This window comes from Puma concolor, chromosome B4 (genome assembly GCF_028749965.1).
Source record: "Puma concolor isolate L17-30 chromosome B4, mPumCon1.1.hap2, whole genome shotgun sequence".
NCBI classification, from domain to species: Eukaryota; Metazoa; Chordata; class Mammalia; order Carnivora; family Felidae; genus Puma; species Puma concolor.
Window position 1 is genome coordinate 29444829 of NC_141673.1, and position 19128 is coordinate 29463956.

General features: G+C 36.5%; 1 protein-coding gene and 1 long non-coding RNA gene across 2 annotated transcripts in view; one reads left to right on the plus strand and one right to left on the minus strand.

The window, feature by feature from the left end:
• EPYC (epiphycan) overlaps positions 1–19128 on the plus strand; it is a 35901-nt gene that overhangs the window by 15675 nt on the left and 1098 nt on the right. The window contains exons 3-6 of the mRNA XM_025926920.2: positions 6475–6643; positions 11667–11825; positions 12929–13131; positions 14461–14556. Coding sequence (XP_025782705.1) covers positions 6475–6643; positions 11667–11825; positions 12929–13131; positions 14461–14556 — 627 coding nt within the window. The remainder of the gene's footprint in view (positions 1–6474; positions 6644–11666; positions 11826–12928; positions 13132–14460; positions 14557–19128) is intronic.
• LOC147578994 (uncharacterized) overlaps positions 1–19128 on the minus strand; it is a 27450-nt gene continuing 8322 nt past the window's right edge. The window contains exon 2 of the long non-coding RNA XR_015253444.1: positions 1–266. This is a non-coding gene — a long non-coding RNA (uncharacterized LOC147578994). The remainder of the gene's footprint in view (positions 267–19128) is intronic.

Here is a 19128-nt window from a genome sequence, read left to right on the forward strand (position 1 = left end):
TGGCTTTACACAATAAAAATTTATATCTTGCTGACATGACTGTCCAATGCAGGTCAATAGGTTTACTGTCCTCCAGGTAGTTATTTAGGGATTCAAACTTCCTTCATGCTAGAACTTCACCATCTTCACCTTGGGACTTCAAGGTCACACTAGTATCTTCTGTTGACAGATGGAGAAAGTATACTTGCGCTTCACTAATTTGGACCAGATGTGGTGCATTACTTCTTTTCCCATTCAATTGGCTAGAACGAACCACATGACCCGATCTAGATTCAAGGAAAGTAGAGAATGAACTTTAGCTGAATGCCCAGGAGGAAAATGAAACTGTGGTGAATGCATGGAATTGTCTTAGCCATCAAGTTTAACCAGACTAAAGCTTCATTCTGACATAATACCTATTTCTCAAAAAAGTTAGAATTACAATAAATTCTGCTTGAATTTTACAATCCACCTATATTGATATTATATGATGCTTCTCACACTTGTCAATTTCAGGGGAGGATTGAATGACTGTCAAGAGCTCCCACAGGGCAATGTGGCCTTGGTATTGTCTTTCGCCTTCAGGATCAGCAACTGACTAACATAATCAATGATGATCAAATCAGATTGTAGGTTGATGAATGATGCCCAGCAAAAACTATATGAGGCTTGAAATTTTGACAAGATAGTCCATTTATGAATGTATAAGGTGAAGCCATTTCCCAGTGGTAAGGCTCACTTCCCTGATCCAGATCCCCTCTTTCTCAGAATGAAGTTTCCTAAGAAACAAGATTATTCAGCAGAAACTTATTTGGCTGAATACAGGTTCAAAATTAAGTAAATCAAGCAGTCTTGTGGCAGGACTAATTAGATTGAAAGCCTGGTCTTACTATTTGTGTGACCTCAGACAATTCATTTTAGCCCTCCCATCTCCCATTCTCAGTTTACAAACCTATTAGATGTGCACAATTACTGCACCTTCTACAAAGAGCTGTTCTGATAATTACATGTGAATCAATGGGAAGAACATAACAGTTTCTCACATAGAGTGAATGTTCAGTCCATGCCAGTTATTTTTATCTAGCAGATTATGAGATCCAGTAAAACTTCTCTTCTCCATACCAGAGATGATCTCTTTAGTGACTGCTGCTTATGGCCAACAAATTTAATATTTCTCTCCTCCAAACAATGCTGGACACAACAACAAATCTTTCTTTCCTGAACTTGATTTTTTTAGGCTGTCACTCTCTTCATTTTACTTTTTCTTTAGCTATACTATTATCACTAAAAAGTCAAGAGTCAGGAAGCTGTTCTCAAAGCCTTGGTGAAACAGTCTTTTCTTGTGCGTTTTTAAGGTCAGTTTTACATCATGAGAACAATCTAAAGTGACTTCTTGGAATGGAGACCTCACTGCGACCCTCTCCCTGACCCTATCAGTATTTACACTAAAATATGCATTATTTTTTTGTATTGCAATAGGAACAATTATATCTTCATTCTTAAGTGAATATCAATGAGTCACCAGGGATCTCAGTGTGCACATGCTTTTGCTTTCTTTGTCTTTCAGGATTTACTGTAGTGTCAATAAAGCTGTTAAAAAATAAAATAAAATAAAATAATATTGGGGGGGAAGCTAAGGGATGGAGGGAATACCAAGCAGAACAACTAGCACATGCAAATGTCTTCTAGAAAAAGGAGCATAAGAAATTAAAGATGGGCAATGCAGAAAAAGATCAGAGTTTGTATGAAATGGAAGAAGGCAACACTAGAAGGGCAAAGCCATGCAGGACCTTGTAAGGCAGAGAGTTTTGAATTTATTTTATTAATAATAACAAACATAAGGGGCGCCTGGGTGGCTCAGTCGGTTAAGCGTCTGACTTCAGCTCAGGTCATGATCTCACAGTCCGTGAGTTCGAGCCCCGCGTCAGGCTCTGTGCCGACAGCTCAGAGCCTGGAGCTGGCTTCGGATTCTGTGTCTCCCTCTCTCTCTCTGTCCCTCCCCTGCTCATGCTCTGTCTCTCTCTGTCTCAAAAATAAATAAAAACATTTTAAAAATTAAAAAAATAATAACAAACAAAATAAAAACAGCAAAAATAAAAATAACAAATACTACTAATAATAAATTTCCATGGCACTTACTCTGTGTATTAACATTTTCATCCTAACACAGCTGTACTATATACTATATATACCAGGATTTTACAGGTAGAGAAACTGAGGTTTAGGAGGCAAAGTCCCTCACCCAAGATCTCACAGATAGGCCAGAGTCAAGTTCATCCAGTCAAACCAATATGTTACCTTGCTTCTGCAAGGCCACTGGTCTTGTGGCTATTAAGAACAATAAGATGCCATTTAAAGATTTTAAGCAGAGGTTGGCAGTGATCAGTTCTGTCTTTTATTTTTTTTTATTTTATTTTTTTTATTTTTTTTAAATTTTTTTTTTCAACGTTTTTATTTATTTTTGGGACAGAGAGAGAGCATGAACGGGGGAGGGGCAGAGAGAGAGGGAGACACAGAATCAGAAACAGGCTCCAGGCTCTGAGCCATCAGCCCAGAGCCTGACGCGGGGCTCGAACTCACGGACCGCAAGATCGTGACCTGGCTGAAGTCGGACGCTTAACCGACTGCGCCACCCAGGCGCCCCCAGTTCTGTCTTTTAAAGAGCTTATTCTCATTAGAGAGTTAACATATAATGGAGGAGATGCCAACTTCCTGTAAGTAGACTATTGCTGTATTCCTGGCAAGACAGGTAGCGACTTAGATTCTGGCCATAATGGTAGACATAGAAAAAAAAAATAATGGTATTGATAGATGTTTAGAAAATAATACTGACAGGGAAAATGGACATAATGATCATTACTTAAATGTAATGTTTGGCATAGACATTCATTCTGGTTGATTAGGTAACCGTAAAGACTGGCAAAACTTCCATCATTTACAAATTCACTCTTTCATTCAGTGATCTTTTCATCCATTCATGAAGGTAGGAATCGATTGAGTATCCTGAATTCTTTCATAGCATTCTTTCCGTCACACATCAGTGACATTTTCATTAAGTGTTTCTTTGGAAACTTCAGTTTAAGTGCTGAGATCAAAAGATATCAAAATATTACACACACACACACACACACACACACACACACACACACACATACATATGTTTTTTTAGTTGAAACACAGGCTTAGCAGCAGCAAATGACTCTCCATCATCCTAAACAAGTATAAGCAGCATGTTCAGCAAGAGTCTGTAGTGACGGGGTTCCTGGCAAAGGAGGCAATTAGGAAGAGAAGTGTGGCTATTGTTTCCGAACACACTTCTTTTTTCATATTTTTACCATGAACTTAAGACAAATACATTAAGTAGACTCAATGGTAACAATGTTCCTCCAGGTCATTTAGATGTGCTTTTGGATGAGACAAGTGGATTTGATTAAATTTGTTTAAAACCAAATGTTATCACTTAAAATGGTGCTGAGTGCTTTTAGAAGATTTTTCTGTGGACACCTCTTCTGATTATTGGAGAATGAAAGTCTGAAATCTTTTGCAGTATTATTGATAATGAGATAAATATTGCTGGTAAAAGTCTCAGTACACATAACCTGGTCCAAGAAATGTAACTGAATCAGGCTCTCTGTGCTGACAGTGTGGAGCCTGGTTGGGAATTCTCTCTCTCTCCCTCTCTCTCTCTCAAAATAAATAAATAAACCTAAAAAAAAAGATATGCAAGCACAGTGGTGGCTAAGTTCGAGGCCATGTGCAGGAGTGACCCTTTGTATTTATTGTGTTTGTAAAATCCAGGTAAACATAATAAACAGATCAAAAGAATTCAGTAAAAAAAAAAAAAAAAAAAACAGTAAAACAAACAGACAAAAACAACAGGTCAGAGTAAAACAAGGAGGTAAAAGGAAAAACAACGGAGGAATATTCGGGAAGAATGAAGATTTCTATCACAGGCTCAGTTATATTTGCATTTGAGTGTTGCCAGTTGTAGCCTAAGAAAAAGGGGCAGGGATGGTTTTCTGGCTATTTGTGTTTATTCCCAAATTTAGGTTTCTGCAGGATAAGCATAAAAGTCAGCCACATGGAGAGCCAGGTGGCTGTGCTTCCCTGGCCACATTTCTTTGCACGCATTGCCTCACAACTTCATATCGCAGCATGAAAATTGTTAAAAGAAAGGAGGAAAAAAGACAGAAGCTTAAATCATTTCTATTCAATAGTGATAATAAATGGGTCTGCAATGCGAAAAGCTTACCAGGAACAGCACTTTGAGTTTATAGTTCTGTAATTTTGCTGAACTGAAAAGGCATTCTTTTCCCTTGGTCTTCAAAATTGTTCAACGTTCAACGTTCACATTTTATTAGTAAGTAAGCATGAACAAAACGGGTTTTGATAAGCACAAAAGCTGTTTTTTGCCTCATTATACTGGATGGCAAGTGAGATCTTACGGCTTCGCATCAAATCAGTGGAAAAACAATTATCTGTAGAAAGTATGTGCAAACATTTTTCCTACAAAGCTAAAGATTCAAGGCGACGTGTCTGGAATGTGTTTCTCCCTTTAGGCTGCCTCCATTCCATGAAACATCTGTCTCAATTTCCGCTCTTCCTGGAGCCTCCTTTTGGTCTCTGCAGATCTATTCCTTCTAAATCTGCTTCATTCTGATCCTGCAGATGGAAACCGTATGTCTCCCTGCTTAAGGACGTGTGCCCAATCTTCTCAAGTGGAGATTTCTGGCCAAGAGTTACAATATCTTCATGTATGGCTTCCTAATGCACCAAATACAGTATGAGATGCTTTTGGTTTGATTTCATGCTTTAAAATGCATTAAAGTGGGCATTAACACATTCATGATTCTTATCAGTAAAATCTCTGAAGTTAAATATAAAGCTGTGACTTAGATATAGTTTGGACAAGCAAGCTTATATTTAATAAGTACTTGTTGATCATCTATTACGCTACAGCCTTGAGTTACAAAGATAAAATATGTAACTCAGAGTGTACCATGTAGTGGGCTTGGATAGGCAGGAAACTGGCGGAGTCACTACAATACAGGGAGGAAGGGCTGAAAGGGACAGACTCTCCAGAAACAGAAAAAGACACAATTCAGAAGTGTGAACTGACAAAAAAGTTTAGTGTTCCTTTAAAAGAGTAATTTTAATTTTCATCTGTGAAGCCACGCATTCAAATTTATTAAAAATAACATTAAATAATAAATGTATCTAATTTTAAGTGTATTACGATTACCTGAAACAGCTATCTAAAATACCAAAATATCTGGTCTAATTACATACTTATTTCATACATGAAAGTAATATTGTGCGTACCATTTGACATTAAATACATTAAAAGGTAATTTGTGGGTTTTTTTTTTTTTTTTTTTTTTGCTTATTTAATAAGTGTGAATAAAGAAGAAAGGTGGGAAGAATCAAGCAGCCATATAAGGGTAGCAAAAGGGGAATCTGAGATTTCTGGACGCCATCAGGAAAGTAGACTCCCAAAGTGTGTCCTTCATGTTGCCAATGAACTATCTTGAGCAGATTTCCTGCCTAAGGTTATAAGATTGTTAGGAAGGTAGATATTTATTAAGTAATGCAAAGGAATAGACGTTGAGACACGGGGAGGGATTTGAGAGTAAGCGGTTATTCTAAATGCAAATGGTGTTCTTAAAAGCAGTAGTAACTCATTACCTAAAATATGCAAGAAAAGAACACCATGTATAATCTAAAATATAATCTCTGAAAAAATATTTGAGTATTTTTTTTTCAATTTTAACAGATGCCTTCTATTGTCAAAACTCTCACAAAGGCCAATTTTAACAAACCCAAATATTGTTGGTAATACTTGTTACTCAAATTAAAATTGAAAGTATATGAGAAATTGCACATGATAAAATCATATCGTTTTCATATATCCATACATATTTTTTTCATTTTAGTAGAAAGGACACTTCTCAGTAAAACTATTGGAAGTGTAAATTGTAAAGAAACAGAATATTTGAATCTAGGAAACTAAGGATGAAAAGGACCGGAGCATACACATTAATTTCTTAATAGTGATTATTTTCAAGCAGAGTGGAATCAGGGTTTCAGGGTGAAGGGGACTTTGGGATTTTATTCTGCACACTCCTGGATTAATTTAAATCTTCCACAACAATAATGCATTCTTGCAATGCTATGTATTTATAAAACAATAAATGAGGTTTTTAAAAAATAAATAATCATATAAGAATGTTTTAAAGAGCAAGATAATCACCCCCCCCCCAAAAAAAAACCATGGGCATTGGAAATTATTACTAAGATTTGAGAAACAAAATTAATTAAACCCAACAATAACAATAACTAGAACCACATGTGCCCTCCCTGGCAAGCTGTCCTGTAGTGTTGAACTTCAGAACACCAGTGCCCTCTTGTGGCAAAAAAAATGGATACATTTAAAATTTGTGTCCCTACCACACAGGGGGGTTGAGGCTTCCTGGTGAAATTTTGTTTCTTTTCCAGATTGAAATAGCCACAGTGATGCCTTCTGGGAACAGAGAGCTTCTCACCCCACCCCCACAGCCAGAGGAGGCTGAAGAAGAGGAGGAAGAGTCCACCCCTAGACTTATCGATGGCTCTTCCCCACAGGAGCCTGAGTTCACTGGGGTTCTGGGCCCACACACCAATGAAGGTCAGGTCCATCAAAGCTGATGTGAATGAAGTCCACTTGGTCATACTGCAACACCGTCAAGCTCCAAGGCCATAGGCAGTCCACATGACTCACAGAGAAAGTTGTGCTACAGGCTAGGTTTGAAGCAGGAGATATGTATTTTGCATTCAAATATAAAGGAGTTTTAATAATTCATAAAAAGCAGTTTTGATAATTAATTTAATAATTAAATAAGCTTTGGCATGATAGAAATGATCAAATAACCAAATCTGGGAACGAAATATTGGCCTAGCATCGTTACTCAAAATCTTTGTGGTGGAATGCATTTCTAGAACAAAGAGTATACTGTTAGCAAGATGAGAATCGATGTCTGACAGATGAGGCCACAGCAGTTCAGGGTGATAAGGTAATGACAGCTGATTGGGTTGACGGCAATAATACTAATATTTTACATTGACTGGGCACATACTACCTGTGGGCCATAAGGCTCAGCGCTTCATATTCTCTCACTTGTCTACCACCACCTGCATGTAAAGGTGTGAGGATTAATCTTTTCATTGTTAATAGCTCAAAAATGGTAGGAACTTGTCGGAGATCACACAGCTGTTAGTGTCACACACTGAGTTTAAAGCAAGCCTGTTCTGATTCTTGTCTGTGTACTTATTGGAACAGTCTTCTTCTCTCACTCAGTCCTAGGGAGCAGCAGAGAGGAAGGCATTCCATAGCCCTGAACTCCATCTTGTACAGCCTGAGGGTGACCTAAGCCACGGCCGTTAGGAGTTCCTGAGGCTAGATGTGATTCTATGATCTATGTTTCTTGTTAGAATTCGTCCGTGTCACCCCTGGAGGCACTCAAGTGGACTCCCACCAGAATAGTTTCACACACAGAGAATGGCATAGTGAGGGGGTGTACAAAAATGAGCAGAGTTCCCATTGCAAAGGTTTATTTAGTACAGAGAGTGTCTCTGGACTGAAACTTCTGGAGCTACGAAACTTATCGTAAAACGGACTGCTGTTTTCATGGATATTTTTCTCTAGTACAGGGAGACAGACGTGTAAACAAATGGAGAGGCAATAATGTGTAATAGGTAATATGACAAAAGGCTGTACAGAACATACTGAGAGAGAAACCAGGGGAGCGCATTCAAATCCCAGCTTTGGGACTTGCTGGGAACACAATCTTGAGCAAGACATTCACTATATTTTGCCTTAGTTTCCTCATCCAAAATGTGGGATAACAAATAATACAACTTTCTTCATAGAGTTGTTGTAAGAATTGAATGAATGAATTTAGTGCCTGACCCACAGTAACATAATAAATGTTATTCTCGTTACTCCACTATTGATAAAAGAGCTTATTTTTTAAAATTCTCAACAAATATTTCAGTGTACAACACAGGTTTGCTAACTATGGGCACTATGTTGTACAGCAGACCTCAACAGCTGACTTATTTTGCATAAGCGAAAATTTACATGTGTTGAGCAGCAACTCCCCAGCCCCTGGTAGGCACCAACCTACTCTCTGCCTCTACCGGGTTTTAACTGTTCACCAGTAAGTGATGTAAAAGATTGTCTTTTGTAAAATGCTGCCTATACGCCAACTGCTAAAACATTTTATGTATATCAACGCTTTGAAGAGTCAGAATGATACTCTGTACTAAGTAGTATTATTTCCGCTTTACAAATAGGACAACTAAAACTCCAACATAGGATAAAAGTTGTGCAAGATCATGGCCGTGGTACTTAGCTGTGCTGAAATGCAAATAGCGACCCCTGTATCCTAAGCCAATACTTCAAGTGAATACATTATATTCTTACCACATAGCTAACATTCTAAGGAGTAGCAGAGCACGCTACAAATAAAAACATGCAGATACGCACACGATAGAGGGAAACGTAAGTATCCAGCAGAAAGTTTTCAGCAGGGAAATTAAACATATATAGAACGTTACTCACTTTTAAGTTATTTCAGATCCGTCAGACGTTGACTGATCTGGCACTGTTACCTATATTCAGGTCTTTCAGCCAAGCCAGGAACAACAGAAAAACATAACGCCCAATCTTTTCAAAAGCTTTAGATTTTGAAAATTGTGTTTAGTTTTTGAAATTATGGCTCAATAATGTCAGGTTTGAACCCATAAAAAAAATATATGGCTTTAGAAAAAAAAATTATCTGCAAAGTAGTCTGAGGGTGACTAATGAAGTTAAAATTTTACACTTGACCTTAGCCAAAAGGCTGAGAAGCGATGAAGTTAACATTTTAATTCACATTTTAATTTCCACAGAAAAATCAGCACCAGAAATTCTAAACTTTAAAATTAAATTTAAATCTTATACATGCATCATAGCTAAATAGCTTGGAAGGAACTATTTAGAGCATTAATAATCAAAATATCATATTTTTTTACTATGAATACAAATTTCTAAAAATAATTTTCTGAAGCCATATAAAATAAGCTTGGGTTATGAGTGGAAAAGCTAGAATTAAAATATAACTGGTGTGAATATATATAAATTACTTTAAGCAATTACTGCTAAATTAGCAAGGCAATGAAAATATAGAAGAATCAAATACTTATTTTAAAAATATATATATGTGGTAAATATTAATTTATAATGAATTGAAAACTAGCAAGTGTTCAATATTTTATAGTTCCCCTTAAATTTTCTTTCCTAGATTTCCATTCCTAAAATAGTTTTCATTCCCAGAGCTGTTATTGTAAATAATTTCCCTACTTAATGATAACAATAAGACCTTAGTAAGCGCACTAATAATTCTTGATCACAAACCACAAGGAGATCCCTCCGCGAAGGCAACCAAATGTCCGGGTCTGCCTGGGAGAGAGGCGTCCCATAGTGGGGGGGTTTCAAGGCTAACACCAGGAAAGTCCCAGCTAAACTGGGATGAACTGATCACTGAGCGATTGCAAGGAAGCTCTTCCATTACTTTCGTCTAGTTTCGCTCATGGCTATTTCACATTCTCCATTCATCTCACATCTTAACCACCCTTCTCCTCCTCCTCCCTTTTTTCTTCAAGCTCATCAGAGAGCCAAGCCTCTTGCTCAACAGAGAAAATGCAATCTTCTGGTGAGCAGCTCTTGGTCTTTCTGAGATGTAATCTTTACCTACATGGACTTGCACGCACCTTATCTCCCTGTCCTCCTTTCCCAACAGATAGACTGTCCTCTCAAATACAGGATGCGATCTTGCCCACTGTGGCTTTGAGTCCATGTCTTACCGCCCTCTCAGGATCCTTTTGATCTTCAAATTCTACTTTGGATCTCTTTCTACAAATTTCTCCTGCTTCAGTCAATTTACACACTGCATATATATTTGCTTATACTTATCACCATCTCTCTTTCCTCCTTCACAGTTAAACATCTCACTAGCATTGTCTATATCTGTTGTAACTACTTCCTCACCCTCAACTCCCTCCTCAATTGGCTGTTAATCTGGCTTCTAGCCCCATCACTCTGTAGCTCTTACTGAAGTTGTATATAACCACCGCAGTAACTAACCCAAAAGACATTTTCAGTCCTTAAATTACCTGACATCTCAGCAGCTTTAGAATGTTTTCTATTCCCTTTTCCTTTAAACTCTCTCTCTCCATTTGGCCTCCATAATATCTCCCCATCTTATCTTGCTCCTTTCCTTCTAGTCATTGCATTTCTATCTTCCTTTGAAGCTCACTGTCCTCTACATGACCCCTAAACAGAGAGTGAAGGAGGGGTGTGTGTGTGTGTGTGTGTGTGTGTGTGTGCGCACATGTGATAGAGAAATATAGATCAATATGTTGAGACATAACGCAGCTTCACAAATACCTTTTGGATATGTTGCCTTTTCAACATGTCACCATGACCCCAAGCAAGCAACTATCATCTTTTATCTAGACAGCAAGTCATCTCCACTCTGTCCACTTGCCCTCCCTCAGTCTTCTACGACAACTTCAAGCAGAGTGTTTTCTTAATCTGTGCAAATCTGATCATGTAATGACCTGCCCATCCTTAGGATAAGGAACAAAACCTGTAATAGCACAGCCTATAAGGCCTCTGCATGGTCTGCCCCATACATTTCAATGTAGTCTGTGCTATAGACACATGGACCATCTTTTAGTCCCTCCAAAGTGAAGGGCCTTTGCAAATGCTGCTTCCTCTGCCTGGGTACTCTTTCCTCCCACTTGCATGGTTAACTCCTTCTGTTCTTGCAGATCTCAACTCAGTTATCACCTCCTCAGAGAACCATGACTGTCAGACTGAGTCAGATTCCCCTATTTTATGCTCATATATTTCATGACATTTTTCACAGTTCCCACTTTATTTATTTGTGTGATTAACATCCTAAGCCAATACTTCAAATGAATACATTATATTCTTACCACATAGCTAACATTCTAAGGAGTAGTAGAGCATTCTACAAATAAAAACATGCAGATACGCACACAATAGAGGGAAACGTAAGTATCCAGCAGAAAGTCTTCAGCAGGGAAATTAAACATATATGATCTTACATAGAAGATCATAAAATAGAACTGTGTCACCTCGTGCTCCTCACTATTTCACCAGCTAGCATAGTGTCATTTACATAGAAAGAATTCAATAAATATATTGAATGAATTAATATTAATGATCATTACTCTGTCATTTTTCTTGAAGCAGATTTTGTTTCAGTGAGGTGTTTAATTATTAAACCAAAGACTTAATAAAAATATTATGTGTGATGTTTTAACTTTATGAAAACCACAGTCTTACTATTTACATTCGAAAAGAGAATTTCTAATAAGCATAAAAGCAACAACCACACTTTATCCACTCAGTAATTTGAAATAAAATTTACAACATTACAAAGAATATACTAATTATCATGGCAGCTTTCCTTGGTACGTTTGACTTTAATTTCTATTTATAGAAAACTATGTGATAAAATATGAAATATCCCAGGGTAGTCTCTATGAGACCCTAATATTATTTAACAAACATCTAATCACATTATTTCTTGGAAATTCCTTTTGTTACTTACACATAATTATTTGCCTCTACCTTGTAGACTTTCCAACCTGCCTTCTGTGTACATGTATAAGTACCACCGTATACTGTGATGACCACGAACTTGATGCTATTCCACCGCTGCCCAAGAACACTGCTTATTTCTATTCCCGCTTCAACAGAATTAAAAAGATCAACAAGAACGATTTTGCAAGCCTAAGTATGGATGACAGCATTAATACCATTTCTTCTTTACAGACTTTTCCAAAATTTTTGCACTATAAAATGTTGGTACTAAAAATGAACCTTGGATATGAAAATTGGCCCATAAACAACTCTTTTCTTATTTAAATATTTGAAGGTATTTTTAATTATATTAAAAATGATGAAGAATTAAAGGTCATTGTGAAACTACATAGTTGATATTTTCAAATGAGCTATTTTCAAGAAATAGAATCATAAGTGTGTATATTTTATAGGCTAAAATTCATTATCATGTTATGACATTGAGTAAAATGTCATGGTCATATATTTACTAGGATTTGGGTTGTTTGAATAGACTCCCATTAAAGCACAGTTGCTTTATGATTGATGCATAAAAGCCTACCTTCTGACTTAATAATTTTGGCAACTTAGAAAAGTTTTTACAAAACTTTATAAAGTGTTTTATAAAGTGTCTTTATAAAGTGGTTTGATCATTTGAGAATTTCTTTTTAATGCCTTTGTATTTTAATGCTAATGTATCTATGACTATTAGAAAATACAGCAATCTGGCATCAGTGAGGAAAACCTTTTAAATGGTAAAATCTAGACAAAGCTTATGAAGAATACAGGGAAAGCACAAGTTATCTTAAATATAATGTGTCAATACTTTTGTTAAAGTTATGCTTTTTTTTTTTAATTTTTTAATGTTTATTTAGTTTTGAAAGAGAGAGAGAGAGAGGACAGAGTGCAAGTCAGGGAGGGGCAGAAAGAGAGAGTGAGACACAGAATCCAAAGCAGGATCCAGGCTCTGAGCTGTCAGTACAGAGACTGATGCGGGACTGGAACTCACAAACCACAAGATCATGACCTGAGCCAAAGCCACAGCTTAACCGACTGAGCCACCCAGGCACCCCTAAAGTTATGCTTACTTATAAGTGTATAAAAAAGTATGTATAGCACTGGGTGGAAGCAATTAAATTTGTATGTAAAGTAGTTAGAAATAATTATTTTATTAATTGTCCATTGATAATTAAATTCATTGTTAATTTATATTCATATTTTTATGCGAGCACAACATATTCAACACTATTTAACTACTTCTTTCATTTTTCCTTCTAGATGACTTAAAAAGAATTGATCTGACATCAAATCTAATATCTGAGATTGATGAGGATGCATTCAGAAAGCTACCTCAACTCCGAGAGCTTGTCCTGCGTGACAACAAAATAAGGCAGCTCCCAGAATTGCCAAACACTTTGACATTTATTGATATTAGCAACAATAGGCTGGGGAGGAAAGGAATAAAACAAGAAGCGTTTAAAGTGAGTTTTAAGTTTGGATATGGAAGACTTTAATCTTTCCACCTCATTTGCTGTCATTGACTAACTTTTTTATTTCCATAAGGAAAGTGTCAATTTTATGAGACTTTTAACTACTAAAAACAAAACGAAACAACAAACAAACAAACAAAACCTCTAAGTACTACTTATCAAGTTTTGGGGAAACATTGTGTTCTGGTAAGTTCTGAGGCTAGTCAAACAACAAGAACAGAAAGCAGACTGAGAATAAGGAGTTGGTGGCTCCCTGGAACACAAGTCTACAATGCGCACCTAGAAATGGTGTAAGCCAGACAATTTGTATTTCCCAGGAACTCCGCTCAAGGCGAATATTTTACATGGCTTAAAGGATAACTACTTGTGCAGGGTGAGGGAGGTGCGTTGAATACAGAAGTCTTCTAAATCACCTTGTAAAAAGGATGGATTCAGTTAATCTTAGAAATTTTATTTTCTAAATGAAAGAAGCAAGTCTGAGGCTAGAATAACAGCATAGAGTATGAGAACACTCACCAACCAGCTTTCTTACCCTCTCTTTGTTCAAGCTGCTCTTCTAAATCTATGCCAAACAAACAAATTTAAAATACTACTTGAAGAGACACCATGTTATTCCCAGGGAGAGTACAGAGAGCTGTGTGGACCCATTAGCACTAAGCAATGGCGAAAGTTCCATTTCTCCACTAGCTCTCCCATAACGTTACCCTGGTAGGCATTGGAGTTAGGACACCTTATTGTATGTAGTCTGCCAAGGGTCAAAGTTCAGTCTCCCCATTCAGCTTTTGTTGGCATGGGTGATGGTGAGTCACGGTTTATTCTGTAGTATTTGGCTAGAGTAGACCTCTTATTGTCTAAATGTTTTTTGTTTTTTGTTTTTTATCTTGTTACACTGCCCATTTCCTGTTATTTGAACTAGAAAGAATAGGATATTGTTGGAGAGAAACTCTTTTCTCTATCCATAAAAAATAAAGGACCTTCTTCCTACGCCTTACCCAAATCTTCAAAACCTTATTGCAGAAGATCTTCCATGGGAAGACACTGCCTTGCTTAAACTGAAGAAGTTAGAGTGCACAAAGCAAGGTTCTTCCTACAGATCCAGAAACACTTTACGCTTTCATCAAGGAAGATTTGTTTACAGTTAATTCTTACAAAACTCATTTGAATTGTCTAGCAACTAGAGAACTAATCTGCCTCACCCTTGCAAAACAAGACCTGGACGGGCATGTGTTATTTTACAAGTAGTTGAAAGAACAGGGAATGGAAAATACAACTGTGGCACCGCTAATTTCCACTAAGTCCCTACATTTGCAATGTTTACAGGATATGTATGATCTCCATCATCTCTACCTCACCGATAACAATTTGGACCACATCCCTCTGCCACTCCCAGAAAACCTAAGGGCCCTTCACCTCCAGGTAAGCTTCTACTAGTAAGGTACGCTCAATAGCTCCATGGAAAACAAAAGCAAAGAGGAGGAAGCTGGGATGCAAAAACTGTTTATAATGTCCTGTTGATACACAGTCACCATTTTTCTTCTTCTTCTCCCTTTATTCACTCTCTCACTCTCTATCTGAGTGCAAGGTCTTTGTATATTCATGCTTCTGTCTATACTGATTTATTTCTGATAACCATAGTCTCTAAAGATTTTCAGTCTTTATTAAATCCTAATACACCTCTCTGGCACATGAAATTACTTTTGAAAAAAAAAATCAAAACCTTTATCTCCTGAAGAAATGTGTGAGAATTAGAAATGGAAGAGAAAAAGGTGGAAAGAAATTTTTAATTTAATTCCTGGCTTTCAGGAGGAAAAAAAATGTCAATTTTAGCTTTTGATTTTAGGTTTTATATATTGAATTAAATTCAATCCTAGGACATTCCTATCTGCTGAGGGATGACAGACTTCCATCTCTCTGGATTAAGAGATTATTACTGTTGTCTGTGATAATACTGACCCTACAAAGTAAATGGGTCTCTGATGTTGCATTCAAACACAATGGATTTGTATATACAATATGACATTAAAAAATAAAAAGTAATTGGCTTCACATACCCTACTCTAAGGTTTAAAAGAGCATCATTAAGTGCACCCTTTAAAACATTTCTCTTCTCATGACCACCTTATCAACATGCAGTATATAGCTGTTTTTCTTTAAGTTGTTTTTTTTTTTTTTTTTTTTTTGAGAGACAGAGGATGCAAGTGGGGAAGAGACAGAGAGACAGGTAGAGAGAGAATCCAAAGCAGGTTTCACACTACCAGGGTAGAGCCCAATGCGAGGCTCAAACCCACGAACCACGAGATCTTGACCTGAGCTGAAGTCAGATGCTTGAAGAGAGCCACCTACACACACCTAACTATTTTAATTTACATTGTTTTCCATTTGTATTTATTTTTAATGCTTATATAAAAATCTCCAATTTTGATTCATTTCAAATGTTTGCCAAATATATATATATGTACATATATATATATATATATATATATATATAGTAATTAAGAATGAAGGCTCTGGCAAAAGCAGATTCCCCAGGATGAAATTCTACTCCCAACACTATCTAAAGATTGGATAAAATAGCTGAACCTCCCTGCACCACAGTTATAGGAACACGGTAAGTTCTTACATGTGAGGCACAATTATTATTAACAGCAGGTACCTATTACCTATCAAAGAAAATAGTATAGCACATAGGCACCAAATCTGTTATTCCTGATGGACACTGTGTAATGAGAAGAGGGTCAATTCAACAGAATGATAAAATGATTATCAACATATATGCACCTAACAATGTATAATTATATATTCCTATCTATTATTATTAATCATTATTACATTATTATAATAATGATTATGAACAGTATGCCTCAAATTGTGTGAAGCATGAATAGAAGTGAAGGTAGAAATAGACAATTCAACAAGAAGTTGGATCTTCAATACTTCACTTTTAATAATGGGTAGAATGCCTCTCATAAGATCAACTAGGAAACAGTTCAAGAAGATCTTAGCAGCATCTGGTTGATCTATAAATCAACCAGACTTAACAGTCACCTACAGAACATTCTACCCAACAACAGCAAAATATACATGGTTCTCAAGTGTTCAACAAACATTTCCCTGGATAGATCATATGGTAGGCCACAAAACTGGCCACAACAAATTGAAAAGAATTGAAATTATGCAAAGTACATCTGAGTATAATGGAATTAAAATAGAAATCAATAACAAAAGAAATCGGGAAATTTTACAAATATGTGGACATTTAACAACATTTTCCTTAATTAACAATGAGTTAAAAAAGAAATCCAATAAATGATTTAAGCAAGGTAGTAGGTAACAAAATCAATATACAAATATTAATTGTATATGTATACACTATAAATGAACAATTTGAAAATGAAATTAAGAAAACAATTCCATTTTATATTAATCACAAAATAATAAAGCACCTAAGAATAATTTTCATAAAAAAGTACAAGATATATAGATGGAATACATATTGTTGAAAGACTTCTGCACAGCAAAGGAAACAATCAACAGAGAGAGGAGATAATCTATAGAATGAAAGAAGATATCTACAAACTATACATCTGATAAGGGGTTAGTATCCAAAATATATGCACAACTCAAATAACTCAATAAAATATCGACTATATTGGCCAAGTACCTAAATAGGCATTTCTTAAAAGGAAACATACAAATAGCCAACAGGTATATGCAAAGATGCCCAACATCACTAATCATAAGGGAAATGCAAATCAAAGCCACAGTGAGATGTCACCTTGTTGAATGGCTATTATCAAAAAGACCAAAGATAACAAGTGTTGACAAGGATGTGGAAAAAAGGGAACCCTTGTCTGCTATTGGTGGAAATGTAAGGGGTACAGGCATTCTAGAAAATGGTATGGAGGTTCTTCAAAAAGTTAAACAGAACTACCATATGATCCAGCAATCAATCCCATTTCCAGATATATATTCAAGGGAGAAACTAAATCAGTATCTCGAAGAGGTATCTGCACTTTCAAGGTCACTGCAGCATTATTAACAATTGTCAAGATATGGAAGCAACCTAGGTGTCTCTCAATGGATGAATGGATGAAGAAATTTTGGTATATGTATACAATGGGTAATTATTAATTCTTTAAAAAAGAACAAAAATTCACCAGGCACCTGGGTGGCTCAGTCGGTGAAGCCTCCAACTTGATTTTGGCTCAGGTCATGATCTCACGATTCATGAGTTTGAGCCCTGCATCGGACTCTGTGCTGACAGTGCTCAGCCTGCTTGGGATTCTCTCTCTTTCTCTCTCTCTCTCTCTCTGTCCCTCCAGCTCGCTCTCTCTTTCTCTCAAAATAAATAAATAAATACACTTAAAAAAAAGAAAAAATTCAAAAAAGAAAAAAAAATCTGCCATTTACAACAACATGGATGAGAACATTATGCTGAGGGAAATAAGTCAGACACAGAAAGACACATATTATAAGACGTCACATGTAGAACCTAAAAAAGTCTAACTCAAAGAAGAGAGTAGAATGGTGGTTGCCAGGGCTTGGGGGCTGGGGGATATGGGAACATGTTAGTCAAAGAATAAAAAGTTTTAGTTATTCAGAATGTATTAAGTTCTGGAGATATAATGGAATACAGCATGGAGACTATAGTTAAGAATACTATACTGTGTACTTGAAATTTGTTGACATTAGTGGATCTTAAGTGTTCTTACCAGAAACACACATAAAGGTAACCATATGAGGTGATGGAAACGTTAATTAGCTTGATTGTGGTAATCACTTCACCATGTATACATGTATCAAAACATTATGCTGTAAACCTCCAATGTATGTAATTTTATCTGAGGAAAAATAGATCTAAATGAAGGAAAGATAGCCCATATTCATTGTTTGGAAGACTTAATATTAAGATGGAAATAATCCCCAAATTGATCCATAGATCTTTTATACAGAAAGTCAAAGTAATCCACTAAACCATTTGAACTTAAATGAGTTCAGGGCGCCTGGGTGGCTCAGTCAGTTAAGCGTCCAACTTCGGCTCAGGTCATTATCTCGCGGTCCGTGAGTTCAAGCCCCGTGTCGGGCTCTGTGCTGACCGCTCAGAGCCTGAAGCCTGTTTCGGATTCCGTGTCTCCCTCTCTCTCTGACCCTCCCCCACTCATGCTCTGTCTCTCTCTGTCTCAAAAATAAATAAACGTTAAAAAAAAAATGAACTTAAATGAGTTCAGCAACGTGGCAGGTGATAAAATCAATATAAAATATCAATTGCTCAATACACTAGCAATGAACTCAACCACAATGAGGTACCACTTCACATCCACTTGGTCAGCAAAAATAAAAAAGACAGATAATTACAAGTGTTGGTTAGGATGCAGAGAAAATTGGAACACTCATACATTGTTGGTGGGAATCTAAAATGGTGCAGCTACTTTGGAAAACAGTCCAATACCTCCTTGAAATGTTAAACATAGAGTTACTGTATGACCCACAATTCAACTCCCAGGCATATATCCAGGAGAACTGAAAACATCTGTCAACACAAAACTTGTATGCAAATGTTCATAGAAGCATTATTCATAAAAGCCAAAAGTATGAACAATCCAAATTTCTGTAACTGATGAATTGGTAAAAATGTGGTTATGTCCACACAATGGAATATTATCAGGCAATAAACAAGTGCCGATACACGGTACAAAATACATAAACCTTAAAAAATACAATTGGAAATGAGAGAACCCAGTCACAGAAGATGATATGTGATTTCATTTACATAAAATATCAAAGTAGGAACATGCATAAAAACAAAAAGTAGATTAGAAGTCATCAGGGCCTAGAGATAGAGAAAAATGGTGGGGGGTGAGGGGGAAGTAATTGCTAACATCTATGGGATTTGGGGGGATGTTTAAAGTGTTCTAAATTAAATTATGGTGATGGTTGTATAGCTCCATGACTATCTTAAAAACCACTGAACCACACACTTAAAGTGAA